This window comes from Haplochromis burtoni, unplaced genomic scaffold (assembly GCF_018398535.1).
Source record: "Haplochromis burtoni strain Fernald_Lab_line unplaced genomic scaffold, NCSU_Asbu1 Contig_774, whole genome shotgun sequence".
NCBI lineage: Eukaryota > Metazoa > Chordata > Actinopteri > Cichliformes > Cichlidae > Haplochromis > Haplochromis burtoni.
This window is the reverse complement of record NW_024583135.1, coordinates 148,105-166,199: the sequence shown is the minus strand read 5'-3', so window position 1 is coordinate 166,199 and position 18,095 is coordinate 148,105. Positions and strand designations below refer to the sequence as shown.

The window sequence follows — 18,095 nt, the reverse complement described above, 5'->3', positions numbered from 1 at the left end:
GATTTTTTTCTGCTCTTGACGAAGGCGGTCGCACTTTTCTCCTCTCGTCTTCCTCCTCTCCCTTAGCTTCCCCTTTGGTTTGGCTAAAACCTAAAAGTAGTCAGGTTCTATTGGCTCCATATACATTCTGATGTCTGATTACTTATTATCTTTAAAACATCCATCAGACTCAGAAGATGGGATGTTTTCATTGCATGTAATTAAAAAAATGCCATTGTTGCAGGACACAACTGCCTGTCCCAATACAGGATGTTTTGTAGAAGTGGAGTCTGTCGGTTTTTGGCTTCTACACTGAAGCTGGTTTAGACTGAAGTTTTATGACACAGTATTTCCTTCAAATAGTCCTTATTTAGATGTTAATGGCTGCCCATGTATAGGTAGTAACTCATTTAATCATGGTTATTTTCTTCATTCCTCCACTACCATCAGCTGCTGCAAATACAATATTAAACACTATTTTAGGCACGTTCCATAACACAACCATTACTTTCCTCTGTAACAGTGACATTAGTAATGGGTGTACTCACTTGCAGTTTGATGAACAAAATATTTGCGGTTTTGCATGTTTGGAGTCTTCAACTAAATGAGTTGAAATAACTTGATTGACACTGTTTTTGTGGTCGTTGCAAGTGTTGTCCAATGTCCTCACCTTAAAATTCACCTTGCCACATATTTGCTTTGGGCATTTAACACCTGCATGAATTGAAACCCAGACCGGTGGGAATGTTTTGGTTAACACAGGGCCTGGAGTCAGCTTCAGTTTTCATTGTAAGGTTTATTTCTCTGTCTTAAACATCGTCATTGAGTTGTCACAGATAAAACTGTCTGCCGCCAGCTTTGAGGCGACGTTACAGTTTGTAATTGATTTTAGCAGTTGCAAAGGAATTCAGAAATGAAATGCTGAGATTCTGTTTCACAGAGTGACATTTAAAGGTGCACCAGGCGTCTTTGTAAATATTTGGGACGTGAAATTAGAAAATAGCACAAACTGACTCGTTGTCCTTTTCATTCTCTCTCCTTTCATCCTTCTCTCTCTGTCTCTCTTTCTAAATGTCACTCAGCCCTGCTTCCTGTAGTAGCGTTCCACTTGTCCACTCTGGGCGCTTAGAGGAGTTAATAGGTGGCCTGGCAGCGCTCGTTCAATACACAGTACCATTACTGCGAGGCTCACATACCGCACTGCCACAGCAAAGTGCAATCAGACCCCCCTCTCTGTTTCTCCATCTCTCTCCCCTCTCCTGTCGCTTCCATCACCATCAGGGTGGCTTCGTTTCTCACACCTCTTCAGATTTATTATTCCTCTGCCTGGTTACGTCGTCATCCATCTCTGGGAATTTTCTTCATTTTGTCTCCCGTATCCTCCTGTGTCCACGTCCACACCTGAAACACACAGTTCAAGATTTCACCCTTTCCTCTCCCGTTTCCAGCCTCTTAGCTCAGATGAAGGTGTTTGGTCGTTGAATGAAGCTGCCAACCGCTTGGCTTTTTAAAAGCCTTCATTACTCAGGTGGATGCTGCAACCGATGCTGGAGTTGCTATTTGTTTATGTAAACAATGTGTGTGTGTGTTTGCGTGCGTGTGTGTGTGTGTGTTTTGGCGAGAATGTGAGAGAAAATGTGCATTTTAGCACACCCTGTTTCTGTTTCCCTTTTAGTACAATTTAACACAAAGTGGTGATGTTGAGTTGTGCGTGTGTGCGTGTGACAAAGCTACTTAGTATTCTCAATCAATAGCATAATCACGCCTTTTCCCTGCGGGCACTCAAAGCCTTAATCAGGACCAAGTTCAATTGTTTGTTCTGTAGGTCTTTCATCAACTGTCGAGTGAGCCACAAACGGCGTCTCTGCCAGATGGACCAACATGAGAGTAGCATGACAAACAGTAACACGTGGGAAGCATGTTTGTGAGTTTGTGCGCGTGCCTGCGAGACACAAACGACCTCAAACTGGTGTTTTGTCTTCATTTTCCCACTCTGTTGTGCAGACTTCTTCTGTACAGATGACCCACTCTGCTTAATTACATTGTTAATGACTCTTCCTCATTAATGATGTTTGCTGTCTCCTGAGCAAAGAAATGAGTCAACGCGGGGCTCGGAGTATTCGGCAGGGTGAGGTTTAGGCTCCGGCAGAGAGGCTTGCCGGAAAAACCGAAGCTGTGATTAGGCAGAAGAATAAACGAGGACAGAAATAGACATTCAGTGAAATAAACCAAGAATAGTTTGACGTCAGAGATGCAGCAGGTGACGTTTTTATGTAAAATTATTTTGACCTCTAAGAGCTCTCGTGGGTGTAGTTTTCAACTTTTTTCCTCTTCTTCACCATGAGCTGCTCACTTGTTTTGACCTATACCCAAATTTGGGTGCAGAGTCCCATTGAGCATATCCACATGACCATATACACTCACTGGCCACTTCGTTAGTTATATCTAGTATGGGGTTAGGGCCCCTCTTACCTTAAGTACTTCCTTAATTCTTTGTAGCATTAATTCATCAAGGTGCTGGACAGAGATACTTTTTTAAAGTAACAAGTAAAGTAAGGGATTACTATTGCAAAAACGGTAATTAGATTACAGTTACTTTCCCGTAGGAACGCTGCGTTACTGCGTTACTAAAACCGTGATTTTTTGCGAGAATGTCTCATGACAGTGACGTAAGCGAGTGCGACGTTCGTGACAACAGCTGTGTGCAGATCAACAGTGGATCACATATCGAGTGCAGAGAGAGTATGAGCGTGCAGCGTTTAAAGCGTGGAAGACTGACCTTACTTTGAGTTTGATTCCATAAAAAGTGACAAAAACATAGTGTCCGCTGTGCGTGGGAAGAAAACTTCTTTTTACAGCGAAAAAACCCCTAAACTTCCAACAAGCACCGAGTAGCTACGACGTAATGGGAAACTCACAGAGAAACTCGCGGATTCTTCCACTGACCGCGGCACACCTGCACCAGGGTAACCCTCCGCCTACCCCACTCCTGCTTTACAGGTGAAAATAGAGCAACAGGACCGCTGAGTCTTTGACTTTATTTATTTTCTGCTGTGTTTTACTTGCATCTATTTGAAAGACTGAGTGTAAACACAAAAAATATTTTATTTTATGTGCTGGAATGTGCAGAAAATAGGTTTAAATGTTAAACTAATTTCTTCCAGTCAGAGAATGTTGCAGATAATTAAATTTTTGCTTGATGCATAAAGTTAAAAGATTAAAACTAATAAAACAAGTTTTAAAAAGAGACTTTTCCATTTGATTACATTTTGTATGATGGATTATGCAGAAAAAGTAGAATTGGGCTGAAAGATCTATCGCTTTATCACCTATTCAGGTTGTAAATCGTGTTTTTAAAAAGTAACTAAGTAATTAATTACTTTTGAAAATAAGTAATCAGTAAAGTAACGGGATTACTTTTTGGGGGAAGTAATTAGTTATTAGTTACTGATTACTTTTTTCAAGTAACTTGACCAACACTGGTGCTGGAATCATTTCTCAGAGATTTTGGTTCACACTGACATAATCGCCTCACACATTTGCTGCAGATTTTTCAGTTACAACTCCATCATGTAAGTCTTCCATTCCACCAAATCCCAAAGGTGCTCTATTGGATTGAGATCTGTGAAAGTCATTTGAGTGAAGTGAACTCGTTTTCTTCTTCAGAAAACCAGTTTGATATGATTTGAGCCGTGTGACATGGCATATTATCCTTCTGAACATGGCTACACATTCCCAGATAGCAAAATTGGTATGGCCTAGATCTGGCCCACACAATGTGCTTACACATGGCCCACATACCGCAAAGAATGACGGCCCTTTGGTGGCCCAGATCTGGTTTACCAGAGGTGGCCTACACATGGGCCAGCACAAGGCCAGTTGCAGACACACTGCTGGCCCAGAACAGTTTCAGTTCTGGCCCCAGATGTCAGCCTAATGTGTACCTTAATCAAGCCATGTAATAACAACATGTGCCAGAACATAATAGTACATAATAAAGTGTAACCTCACAAACCTGCATTTGAAACGTTGGCTACCATAGCAGTATAGTATTGCAACATGGCATTTGGGTCTTCTAACAAAAATAGGAAAATAGGAACATAAACAGTGCCATCATTGAGATACATGACACCAGTCAGTCAGAAGTACCAGCTTGATGCCAGATAGATTTTCTATGAGCCTGGCCACATAAACCAAACCACAATCGAGCCAGATGTGGCATGCCATCACATAGACAGTGCCATCTATGCCAGGCCTGGCCATATCTGGATGACATACCACTCACCATGCCAGAAGTCAGGTAGCAGTGCTGGCTAAATACCAGCTCTGGGCCAAACCTGGACCAGACAGTGCAAATGGTTCAGGGTAGCAGCTGATAAGTCTTTTAAGTCTTTTTAAATACTAATAATGAGATAACACTTTGTTCCTTTTTATGCTATGGAGAGGAGCAGAGTAAAGGGAAAGACAGAGTCAGTAAAAACAAAGATGGCAGTTGTGCAGGACAATGGAGAAAAGGGAAAAAGTGGCTCAGTGAAAGGAAAAAAACAGCAAAAGAAATCTCAGCGTCACTCAAGAGCCTTCTTTGAAGAAAAAGAACTTCAGCTGAACAAAAACCAAGTATTTTCCCTGAGGAATACTGGCGTCTCTGAGAGAGAGAGAGAGAGAGAGTGAAGTAAAAGCACAATGATTTAAAATTCCTTAGCTTGCTTATTTTTGGAGCAGTTCAATCAAACCGTTGAATGTTTACCCCGAAAGTTTAAATTGTTAGGGGAGCGTAACACATCGCTGACACTCCCTGATCAGCCTGTGGGAGCAGTGGGAATAGCCTGGTTCTTATGAGCCTGAGCTGGTTAAACTGGATGAAGCCAAGTCAGCTGGACACTGGAATGTTTTTGAAGCTTTCAGAGTGAAGTTGGTAATAAAAGACATTTTGTGACTTTGAAACTTTGCTGAGAAAAAAACTCAATAGAAATGTGAAGAATCCTTCAGATCCAGTCAACAGCCTGAATGACAAACCTTTTAGAAGAGCACGTTGTTGCACTGATGCATGGCTGGCAGACTTCTCGTTACTGACTGAATGCTGGATTGTGCCATAGATTTTGCGTAACTTTACATATGCATAGTAAAAGTGTAACCTTGTAAAATGTATTTTAGACAAAAAATTCCCAAACTTTTAAAGCATTTTTTTTAATCAGTACCTATATGTGCAATTTTTATGTCCTGCTGATGATTTAAATTACAGCTATTACTCTCTCCATTCAGATAAGTTAGGGGTTTCAAAAAAGCTGCCTATAGAGTAATGAAGTTGGAAACAGTTTCCAGAGAGACTCAGGCTATATCAGAGCATAAAAAGAGTCACATATTTCTCCAGACATAAACGTGTCCAAAGGAATCGAGTCGCGGTTGGATTATCACCGCTCTAATATGAGTGAGTCATCTGAGTTCATTGTAACAATAGACCTTTGGTAGGATCCTTTGTGATCTTACGAGCATGCATAGGAGCGAGACTGTCATCTGCAGCTGATCTGTGACGAATTAAAAATGAGAAAGTTTAACCATTCGTGTGTCATTGGTAGCGTAGTGAACTGATGCTGTCCTCTGGTTACAGTGGACTCGTGCATTCTTCCGGTTCTTATGTTAGAAATGGCTGAGATCATTTTCACTTCCTCTGGCCTGTATGTCAAAATAAGAACACTTGGTTTAAAGGAAGTCACCTTTAAATGAAGCTATTATTTAAAAGGTGCTCAAATTGAATCATTAAAATGCGTCACTGTGCAGAAGAGTCACAAAGACATATAACCTGAACCATCTACATTTGGTACAGTTACACATATCTTGAATAATTTCTATGGCAGGGCGAGCTTGTTTGTGTTCCTCATCAGCCTGAAGGGAGCCCAGGGGAGAGTTTGATGCCGCTCTGCAAGGGTAGCTGAAGGATAGTGCAGGACTGCCGTCCCCACGGTCATTAGGCCTCCTGTGCTCGACACACACTCATCATCCATAGCGATCTCGCAGAGGTCTCCGTCCCGCTCGCAGAGATCCCTCACTTTCTCTCTGGTGGTTTGGCTCGTCTTAGCCCCGTCTCTTTCTTGCTGCATGCTGGATGAATTCTGTTTTCCGCAGCCTCTCTGTCTCTGTCTCTCTGCACTCCCTCACCCCCTCCCGTGTGACCCTTTTACTGTATGTCTCACTGATGACTGATTGTCCTGGCCAGGCCCAGCCAGCTCTAATAAAAAGAATAAACTCATATTACATTCATGCCTATGGGTCTTTGCTGTTCACAAAGAAAGAATAAAAAATAGAGGAGAGAGCAGAGAGTAGGTGGAGTGGGAGTGAGGTGCTGTAAGAGCATAGAGCATGAAGGGTAAGAGTTGAAGGAGCTTGACAGTAAATGAGTCAAGACTGCAACAAAAAGGAGAAAAGGGTGGGAAGGAGGCAAAAGCTTGAGAAGGCAGTGTGAATAACTGATGGAAGAGTGCAATAAGCAGTGATGAGACGGTGATTTCTGTACTGTGCTTTTCGCAAATTTTCAGATGACTTCTTCAAGGTCCCGTGTTAGGAGCAGGCTACCAGCTTGGCTGATGACTCGAGTCTTTCTTTTCAGCCCCGTGTCTCCGACAGTCTTTCCTTTGCTTTCTCTAACTTGCTCTGATCAATCAGAAGCTTAGACTAAACTTCACTCTGACTAATGATTTTTCACTGCCTCTCCTGCTGCTTCTTAGACAGCAGGAACTTAATCAAGAAAATAAAAAAATCAGTTTCAACTTTTCAAATGAAAACAAAAAGCTACTTTTGGCTGATAGTGCTGTTATTTTGGACTCTTTGGGAGGCCTAATCAACAGGAGGATTGTTTGTGTGCTGTATAAAAGAAAGCATTTTAAGGTAATAATTTAACATTTTGGGAAATAAAAACTTGTTTGCTTGAAAAAGCATTCCCTCCTTTTATGCCTGTGCGATAAATATTCACCTGAAGTCAGCAAATTAGTTAGTGATAATAAGCAACTCCAAGGCCAACTGACAGAATAATCATCTGCTGCATCTGTACAGCTGAACTGTGAAACTGACATGTATGATTTTAGGTTAGAGTCACGTGAGAAGAATTTTTCATTAAATTCTGTGTTGTCTTGACTTATTATTTCCATAATTATGAAGTTAAGAGGCTGTGTAGCAGCTAGATGCTACTAATCAAATGCACTGGATTAATTAATCATGAGCTGATGTGACCACCTCTATAAAGCAGAGGGTTGGGCAGTTTGCTGGTCTGGAATATTAAGCTGTGTGTTAATAATACAATGCCACAATCTTCCCTGGAGTGGATGTCCCAGCAAAATCACCCCAACATCAGACTGCGCAATACTCATTGCAGCAGTTTCCTGCGCCTTAACAGCGGGCATGTTGGAGGGTATACTGGTGCTTCCTGGAGTCTTCGTTGGTTGCCAGTCAATACATTTCTCACTCATAACCCTTCCTAACGTGGAGTTGTAATTTTTACACTTGTTGTTTTCAGTACAAATTTAACAAATGATTTATATCATGTTTATGAGTGATGGGTTAATAAGCGGGTAGGTACAATCCAGCAGAACCAGACTAACTGTTCTCGGTTTGACGTTTAGCTTTATGCTAAGTTATGCTAACTGGCTCCAGTTATGCTGGCACACTAGCATCTATCTTCTGTCTAATGCTGAGCAAGAAAGCCAGTTTGCAAAATGTCAGTGCTTTGAGGAAAGCTCACACTTGTCTCTTTGTGTTTCCATTGCTCCAGTGTGAAAATGGTGCTGCTGTGGACAGCTGGTGACGTCTTCAAGACCACCTATTTTGTGATGAATGAAAGCCCGGCGCAGTTCTGGGTGTGCGGTTCAGTCCAGATCCTGATTGATGTCGCCATCCTCCTCCAGGTCCTGTTTTACAGCCAAGACACAAGAGCCAAGCTGGGCTGAGCATGGCTGTTACAGTGACTAACACAAAAGCCCGAGTGTTTGAGTAAGTTTCGAGGACTCTGATGACTTCACGCCCTTTACAACACGCTGCAGTGTTGATAACGTTTAATGTTTAGTGCCAGAGTAAGGACAAATCAAAGTCAAATAGTGTGTTTGTTTTGTTTTTCTTTGGTGTGTTTGTTCACTTCTTTTACTGTTCATACTATCCTAGTGTCAAAGAGACCCAACCGAGTGACCTGTAAACGCCGTAAAGCCAAAATTCATGCATTAGCATCTTTAATCATGCCCTAGCACCTAAATGCATTTGCCTGTACATTTGTCCTTATTTTGCTACGTGTCTCCTGAAGTGTAGTGGGCATGGAAATTGTAAGGAGGATGCATTACTCATATTGGCAGCTCACTAACGACAAATATGTGCTTCTGTAACAACCGTAACAACCAGTCCTGCACTGGTAGGCCTCCACTGGACCCTGCTGCCTGACTGATGGCTCTCCCACTTCACACTCCTCACTTCACTGGACTGTTTCTCATGATACATGATATGTGAGCTTGTCTGTGCCTTTGCATGTGTGCGAGGTTGTCGTTCTCTCTGGTGTGTTAGTACAGCTAAAATTGATTTTTGCCGTTGGCATCGAGAGCCAAGCCAAAGCTTCAGAATGTACATGGAGTAATCTACACAGGCCATCAATCTGTGTGTTATGTATGGTGGTTTGATTGACGTGCAGTACATGTCTCCACACAGTATACATAGAAATATGAAAAATGTGGGCAGTGATGGTTTGCACTTTTCCTCAGCTGCAAAATGTGTTACGGGCATTGGAAACACAGCAGACTTCAGGGCAACTAAACTTCTCGAGGGGACAGTGTTACTGAATCTTTGTGCTATTGCAATTTCTGCCAGTGTATTTAGGTTAAGCTGTTTTTTGCTCATCTTTTCCTCATTCAAAAGGAGGAAAGATTTTATATATATACACACACATATATATATATATACACACACACACATATATATATCACACACACACACATATACACACACACACACTATACAACACACACATCACAACACACTATACAACTATATACACTATAATATATACAATATATATATATACATATATATATATATATACATATAGATAACATATATATACATATAAATATATCATATACATATACTATATATATACTATATATCATATATAAGTATATATAGATACATATAAAACAAACTATATACATATATATATATATATACATATATATATATACATATACATATATATACATATATATATACATATATATACATATACTATATATACTATATACTATACATATATATATATATACAATATATATACTATATGTATAATATATATATATATACATATATATATACATATATATATCACATATTATATATATACATATATATATATACATACACATAATGGGTTGCATTTATATAGCCTTTACAATTATGTATGTGTGTAATATATATATTTACCTTGGTTATTGACTAGATGGTAAATAATAAGTGTGCTGCTAACAGATATTTAAAAAAGGTCAATTGTTTGTGTTCAGTTTTCTTAAACTTCATCATTAAGTCAAATCCCTTCATTATCAAGCCCATCGTTAAAATCAAAGGTGATTTTATTTTCAGCAACATGAAATAACTTTTCTTTTAACAATCATTTCCTTTTCTGATTGGCTCATTAATACACTCGCTGTGATTTTAATAGGTCACTCAGTCTAACTGCAGGTGGCTGATTCTTCGCTTTAGTCCAAGAGGTGAAGTGGTGCAAAAATTATTATTTTTTCTTCCGGTCTCGTTGTTCCAGATCAATTATGTGTCTTTCAAATTTTGTTTCCTCATTTTAAAACATAATCAGGCTTATATGCACTGATTTACCTGTAAAACACTTAAAAATAGCTCATTAAAATCGTGTCTAAGATACTAACTGAGGGTCTAAAACTGAAGTTAGCCGATGCACTGAAAACAGGCGGATGCTGTGAAAAGAACCGAAAATGCTTCCAGCTCATCATTTCCACAGTCTGAATGACATTTAAGCGAAACCATAGAAATCAAAATCAAAAACAAAGACCCCTTTCAGACAGAGCTTAATATTTCATTTTCATTTAATCTAGGGTCAGTTTTTAAAATATTATAAAAGCAAATTCTAGCAATATTTAACCTCCTAAGACCTGAACTCTTCCACAGCAGCATTTTTAATTTCTCTTTGCTATTTGGGCTGATTGGGACCTGATGAATGTAAAATTTTTATTATTATTTTTTTAAACCTGACTTTTGGTTCTGAATAAAATGAGATCCACATATGAGGACATTTGTTTTAAATTTCAATAGAACAGTGGCAGTATAATGTCCTCCTACGTGGATTTCAGGCCCTTGTAGAGCAAAATCTAGTATTTTGGTCTAGACGACCCAAAATGTGATGTCCACATATGTGGACACCAGGTCCTAGGAGGTTAATGAATGATTTGCTTCTTAGTAAAGCTTAATTTAAGACTGGTTTGCCCTTATTTAAGTGGATTCGGGCCAGTGATTCAGAAATCCAAAGTTAACAATGGATTCTGCCAAAAATCAGCAGATTCTGAATGCAGACGTCTTGCAGTGAAGTTCGACTCACAGGAGGAACATCAGCTGAAACCTCTGGAACAGCCCTGCAGTCTCTCAACCTGAACAACATGCCGTGTGAGCCCTGTCTCACAAAATGATCTGCAAGAAGACGGGCTGACAATTCATGTGTGAAGGATGACTTGTAGCTGACGACATCTCTCAGGGATGCCCCGACTTTTATATAAAACTGTACATCAACTAATGGCTACAAAGAAGTCAATAAAAGAGAACGACTCCCTATTGTCTCTCAGAAAGTCAGACCCACTTTAGTGTCTCCACTCACATAGAAATGTGCTGCTGGATGGGGCAAAGGTTATGTAATGCACGGAAAACGTGCTAACCTTTGGTTTAGTTCCTTCATGCTTCCGTGTAAAAGCTCCGATGAGCTCGGCTTTAGAGGCAGCAGCGGCTGGAGTGTTTTCCACGAGGTTCACGTTTTCACATCTTCAGTTTGAATGCGCTCTCTGTTTAATAGGTTTTGGGGAAACCTTGCAGCCATAACAGAACCAGTTAAACTCTGCATTCTCTGCAGCTTATAATATGCAAAACAGTTCACATGTACTTTATTCAGAGGCTCTGTCTATAATTGAAACAGCAATTTAAAAATAGAGCCTTAAGGTTAGTTGTGGTTCTGTTACCTACTGCTTGATAGTTTCCTCCTACAAAAACACTGCAGGGTCAAATACATCAGTCCCAGCAGCTGATCAGTACTCGGAACAGGTTTCTTTTTAGTTTTCCACTTGCATGATTTAATTAAGTAATGAAGTTTCAAGCTGATTAAATCTTCCACACTTTTACCTCACCGGTTTCCATTAGTTGATCTACACCTGTTTATCTCAGTGAACATCATATTTAAATTACCCGCTTTTGCTGTTATGGTTTTTATAATGAAGGCAGCAGCAGCAGCCTGCAGCAGCCAGCATGTCGGTACCATTAGCTCAATAATAAAAAAAGATTGTTTGGTCTGCTTTAGAAACAGACCAAGTTTGCATGCATTCTTTAAATCCACATATCTCAGATCTGTTTGCCATGTTGTAAGCTGCATGTGGCTTATCGCCTCTATCCTGCACACCACAGTTGTATTTTGTTCCAGTTCTGTGTCATGTATGCTCTTATCATCAGATGTGTATCTTTATATTGTTTTTCCTCTGCAGAGGCTCAGAATAGCACCCGCACCGACTTTAGTTTAACATTTGCCTGCTCTGTAGCCTTTTCCTCTCAAGGACAGCAGGACAAATGAACACACACATGTGCCTCAGGTGTGATAATCAGTGAAGTTCATATGATGGTAAATCTACTTGTTGCCTTTCTGCATGCAGAGGGAGGATATGCTGTGTAACAATAATAAGCCAAAAGATCCTTTCTGTTGAACCAAAAGTACAAACAAAGTAACTTTTCACTGGAATATAATGAATATAATGTAACTGTGATGTAAAATGTAAGAGTTTGTGACATCAGGTATGTAAAAATACTGCAAAAATGTTAATGTCTGAACGTTTTACTGTCTTATGGCAGCTCTATGTATGTATGTGAAATATTTATCATCATCAAATATAAACTATTTTGAGTCCATGGTGTAGTGCTGTGTGCTTTCTGTCTCTGTGAACTCTGTGAATGTGAAGCATGTGAAGAAGAAAGAGTTTGACAGACAGAATAGAAGCCTGGTAGTCTGAGTGATTAGCTTTAACATGGCTAAGATCTAACATATAACCTTTCCAACAACTTAGCTAGAAACACCAGACGTGAACCACATATATGTTCTCTACATTCCTATACAGTAGATATATCTTTTCTACAGAACAGATCCCAGTCGAGCTGTCTTGCAGTGAGATAAAGTGCAGAGGGAAAACCTTGAATTCTTTTATTTAAAAGGATTGAGCACCAAATAAATAATGAAAAAGACTGAGGTAGAGTTCAGACTTTTCTGTTGCTGAACGCACGGAATTGAAGATCTGCGGGTTAATTAAGACTCGTGTCCCTCCAAGGCTTTAATCCCCTCTACCTAATTCAACATCACACACGCAGATGGTTACGGCATCGCTTGGTTCAAGATAACTCACAGCAATAAAGAGGAGCGCTGCAGCGTGGATAGTAAAATATTAAGGAAGCTGGCTATAGTTTGAGTGTTGGACACGGACAGAATGTGTGCTGCACCTGTCGGTCTCTAGCATATCGAGACTATCTCTCCACACGTTACATGTTCCATATGCACGGGGTACGACCCCGTTGGTCGTGGCGTGTGGATATTTCTTTAAGACACTCCGGCACACCTGGCTACGCCCCACAGCTCACGTGTAAAACAGCTGTGCTTTCAGTGGATTCATGTTTTGGCCTGGCTTGTACATCCATTAATAATAGATAAACTGGAATGCAGGCTTGAACTTGAACGCTGTATCTGATCCTGATACCTGTAACGTGTGTCTCATTGGTATCACATAGCATGATGGCAGTCATGACTTTGTCTATGGGTTTTAAAATGTTTCATCATAAATCTCATAATGGATCTATCTGACCACCTGCCATCAGCTACGTCTTTCCATCCACCCATCCATCAGCTGATAATTCCAACATGTCTGTCTTTACAGTGGCTTGTTTTAATGATGGATGAGGTGGGCTGAAATAGTTCACCTGCACCCCATGTCCATGAGGTCTGCTCTGCTCCGGTCTGCTCCATTTATTAATGATGGCGTGTCGTCATGCAGTAAAAGGAAGTGCACTTTTCATCAAGTGTTCCAGATTTCATCTACTAGGCACAGAAGTTGTTGGCAGCGTAGGTGATGAATATTGAATAATAATGAATACGCCATGTTTCTTAAAACACTGATTCTTGTTTATGTGTTACAGGATAACTGTCCTTATTGTTTCTACCCTCATGTTGTTCATCCCCTAGTTCTTTACATATGCTTCTCCTGGCTGTTACACAGAGTTCCTGCTTTATTTTGGTAATTATTTTCTTTGCTTTTTTTCTATTGTTTTACTTCCTGTCTTTGTCCTAGTTCTCTGCTGAGGTTAGTTTCATGTGTCTTGTGCTAGTCATTCAGTTTCTATTTAAACACATCAGCCGCTTAATTAGCCATACACCTGGTTAATTGCTTGTTAAATATCTAATTAGCCAATTACATGGCTGTGACTTTAAACGTGGCATGGTTTTTGGTGCCAGACGAATTGGTCTGAGTATTTCAGAAACTGCTGATCTGCAGGGATTTTCCCATACAACCATCTCTACGGTTTACAGAGAATGATCTGAAAAAGGAAAACTATCCAGTGAGCGGCAGGGCTCTGTTAAAAACCTTCAAGGAGATGGTCTACACCAGCAGACCACAATTGGTGCTTCAACATGAAGGCAGGAGGAAGGAAGGCAAGAGTAACAGTAACCATTCTAGCCAGAACGGGAAACTGAGACTGGCACAGGCTCACCAAAGTTGGACAAAAGAAGAGCAGAAAAAATCTGCCTGGTCTGATCAGTCGCAATTTCTGTTGCAACATTCACATGTTAGAGTCAGAATCTGATGTAAACAACTCTGCCTTGTAGCAATAGTTGTTGGCGTAAGTGTGTTGGGGATATTTTCTCGCCACACCTCGGACTCTAGTACAAACTGATCATTTTCTAAACACCACAGCCTGCTGAGTATTACTGCTGAACATGTCCATCCTTTCATGACCACAGTGTACACATCCTCTGATGGCTGCTTCCAGCAGAATAACACGAAGCTCAAATCATCGCAAACTGGTTTCTTGAATATGACAATGGCCTCCATAGATCTCAAATGGACTCCATAATCACCAGGTCTCAATATTTCTTCATATTTCTGACATCTTTCCTTCCACTTATCCAGTTTAGGGTTGCAGCAGGGCTGGAGCCACATGCATGTCTTTGGACTGTAGTAGCACGCACACGCAGGAAAGCACAAACTCCACAGCGTTTTCAGCCAATCAGTGGATTGGAACGCTGCGTTACTGCGTTACTAAAACCGTGATTTTTTGCGAGAATGTCTCATGACAGTGATGTAAGCGAGTGCCACGTTCGTGACAACAGCTGTGTGCAGATCAACAGTGGATCACATATCAGTGCAGAGAGAGTATGAGCGTGCAGCGTTTAAAGCGTGGAAGTACTGACCTTACTTTGAGTTTGATTCCATAAAAAGTGACAAAAACATGAGTGTCCGCTGTGCGTGGGAAGAAAACTTCTTTTTATAGCGAAAAAACCCCTAAACTTCCAACAAGCACCGAGTAGCTACGACGTAATGGGAAACTCACAGAGAAACTCGCGGATTCTTCCACTGACCGCGGCACACCTGCACCAGGGTAACCCTCCGCCTGCCCCACTCCTGCTTTACAGGTGAAAATAGAGCAACAGCACCGCTGAGTCTTTGACTTTATTTATTTTCTGCTGTGTTTTACTTGCATCTATTTGAAAGACTGAGTGTAAACACAAAAAATATTTTATTTTATGTGCTGGAATGTGCAGAAAATAGGTTTAAATGTTAAACTAATTTCTTCCAGTCAGAGAATGTTGCAGATAATTAAATTTTTGCTTGATGCATAAAGTTAAAAGATTAAAACTAATAAAACAAGTTTTAAAAAGAGACTTTTCCATTTGATTACATTTTGTATGATGGATTATGCAGAAAAAGTAGAATTGGGCTGAAAGAGCTATCGCTTTATCACCTCTTCAGGTTGTAAATCATTTTTTAAAAAAGTAACTAAGTAACTAAGTAATTAATTACTTTTGAAAATAAGTAATCAGTAAAGTAATGGATTACTTTTTGGGGGAAGTAATTAGTAATTAGTTACTGATTACTTTTTTCAAGTAACTTGACCAACACTGGTTGCGGATAAATACAACAAACTAGTACCGGTACCGAAAAAAAGATTTATTCATAACACACGTGAAAAGACCCAGGAAAACCGAGTAAACAATCAAAACGGTAAAAAAATAACGCTGAAAACCGATAAAAACCCTGAAAACTATACATTTCACACCTGAGCCTCAACTCTCGCGGCCCGGTACCAAACGACTTACGGACCGGTACCAGTCCGAGGCCCGGGGGTTGGGGACCGCTGTTTTACTGTATGTCTATATTGGTTGAGCAGCATAAAGATGCAGTTGTACAGTTCTCTCCCATAGTTCTCATTCTGAAATTAAAGTTTGATAGATCCTAAATCTTTATTTCTTGTCACATTTTGATGTATAATGTAGCCTAATGATTTGGCTTAAAATAACCTACAGGTTCGACTGTTCATCATAACACTTAAATGCTTCCTCGACCGTAGCCAATAGTTTGATGTAATGCACGATCCAAACTACCATCAGCAGCTGCAGTGAGCGTCTCCTTTCCAAAGTTATCCCTTATTTGGATAACGGCGTGCACTTTAATCAGCAGCAGCCAGATGTGTTTGTTTTGAAAAGCCTGTCTTACATCAGCTCAGCATAATCCCTAAAAGGACATGTTGGAAAATGGACAACATCCATGTGAAGGTTCCCCACTGATTACTACAGAGGATTCATAGGACGTTTTCTTCATCTTTTACCTTTTCTTACGACATAAATTAGGCCAAAAAAAGCAGAGCAGGAGAGAGAAAGGGATACAACTCGCTTCTGAAAATTCAAGCTCAAAGCAGGCTGATGGGCTCATAATAATAAGCCCAGGTATGTGACACAGGAGTTTTGAGAGCTCTTCCATTTGAGAATGACAAAAAAAATTCAGCTTCTTATCCTGTTATCAAGACTAATAAAAGCATTTTACTGCTCATTTCCTGTACAAACAATTTCTGAAAATGACCCTTGGCACTTCTTTGGTCAAAGAGTGGAGGATAATGCACCAAGACAAGAGTCTTCAATGACAGATGGACAGACAGAAAAAATCTTTCTGTATTTTGTAGAATTTAATAAGCAGATGGTCGTCCAGTCTGGGATGCTCTATAGCCTGGAGATTGAGCAATAAATTGGAGGAAAAAATCAGAGCAAAATGGAAAAGAGGAAGAGAACGATTCTCTGCTGGCTGCCCTGTCATCACTCACAGAGCTGATGACATTGAAAACACAAGAGTAAAGTGCACGATGTATGAGGCACCTGAGGAAAAGACAAAGCACGAGTCAAACTGTATACTTTTGGGAAATGCAGCATATCCAGATGGCTTGGGTTTAGGGCCGCCTCATGTTCCTGCAGTACGGGACAGTCAACCCCCCAGGTATGTAATGACAGGCCGGGACAGGATCAAACCCTCAAGATGGAGGAGGTTGTTCCGAGGTCACAGACTGTGGAGAACAGAGGAGGTGTAGGGGGAAAAGAGAAGGACAAAGTGAAAAAAACACTCAGGAATCTTTAAAAATTCAGGTGTTGGAGAATTTAATGAAGTCAAAAGCTGACCTTCTTCCACCCTTCGTTTAAAAAGATTAAAAAATCATCTGAAACGTCCATGTGAGGTTTAAACTTGTACTCCGTGACAGATTGGAAGTATCGACCTTGTGTTTATGTTTGACGGTGGAGGCATCTCGTGGATCATCATGGATCGAGTGAATTGTGTCTCCTGATATGGTAGAACAACATCGCTGAAAAAGAAGTAGGAGATCCTCAAAATGATGATTATACTGAACACTGTATCCCAACTTCTGTGCAGATTAGATATGGAGACAGTTAGTGTCAGTGCATCAGTTTGGTAAGACTCTACCATGTAATCCAGATTGTGGTTACTCTTTGGGTGGCTGATCGAAATAAAATAAGCAGGAAATGATTTAGTACACTTAAATTCTATGTAATAACTCTGGGAATTTTTAATATTAACACATTCTTTAAACAGTTTGCAGTGCAAACAATCTATTAATCAACAAAATCATCACATCAGATTTTCAGTGCAAAACTAGTTACTGATGCTTATTTTGACTGTTTTGAACAGTGCTGCTCAAAAGTCTTGAACCACTGCTTTTTCATATTTTCCAAGGAGCCAGACTATGGATTAGTTTGTTAAAGTGGTCTTGAGCAAAGGTTTGCTTGGCTTTCTGCAGTTTTTCTTTGGACACTGGCTGGTTTTCGACTCATTTTCAGTTCAGCTCTTTTGTGTTCCTTCCTTTGTTAATATCACTGATCTGTGAATCATTTAAGCATAAAGAGGAGTCAAACTTATAGGATGAAATGGTGTCTGTAGCACCTTAGCAAATAAACTATTTTAAATTGCATGCTTAGGCACTTTGTCACAAAATCATAGGGTTTGTTTCCATTTCTTTAGTAAAATTTATGAAAAATTCCAACGATCAAAGAGTTTGACGGGCATAAAATGCCAAGTGCCACTCAGCTCAGCACGACCAGGAAGAAATGACCCAAAAGACTGAAGCTCAAAGTCCTGATCTCATGGACTTATCTGGAGTATTGACTATGTGCACGTTAGCATGTGCTACTTCTGGTTTGGAAACTTCTGTGGGGAGCTTTGTTTCCGGTGTCCAATTCGCGCCTGGTTTACGGTCCAAAACAAGTTATGCAAATGAATGAATCAAGCGGCGCTTTACATTTCTATAGATGTCTAGGGCATTTACCCAATATA

At 40.1% G+C, this 18,095-nt stretch overlaps 1 protein-coding gene across 1 annotated transcript; it reads left to right on the top strand.

Moving 5' to 3' along the window:
• Nucleotides 1–7,739: 7,739 nt before the first annotated feature.
• On the top strand, nt 7,740–8,936 carry si:dkey-246g23.2 (solute carrier family 66 member 2; the record flags this gene model as incomplete). The annotated part of the gene is given in 1 exon segment (XM_042215612.1): nt 7,740–8,936. A coding segment is annotated over 1 exon segment (177 nt), but the record flags the coding sequence as incomplete, so codon positions are not given.
• Nucleotides 8,937–18,095: the final 9,159 nt, after the last annotated feature.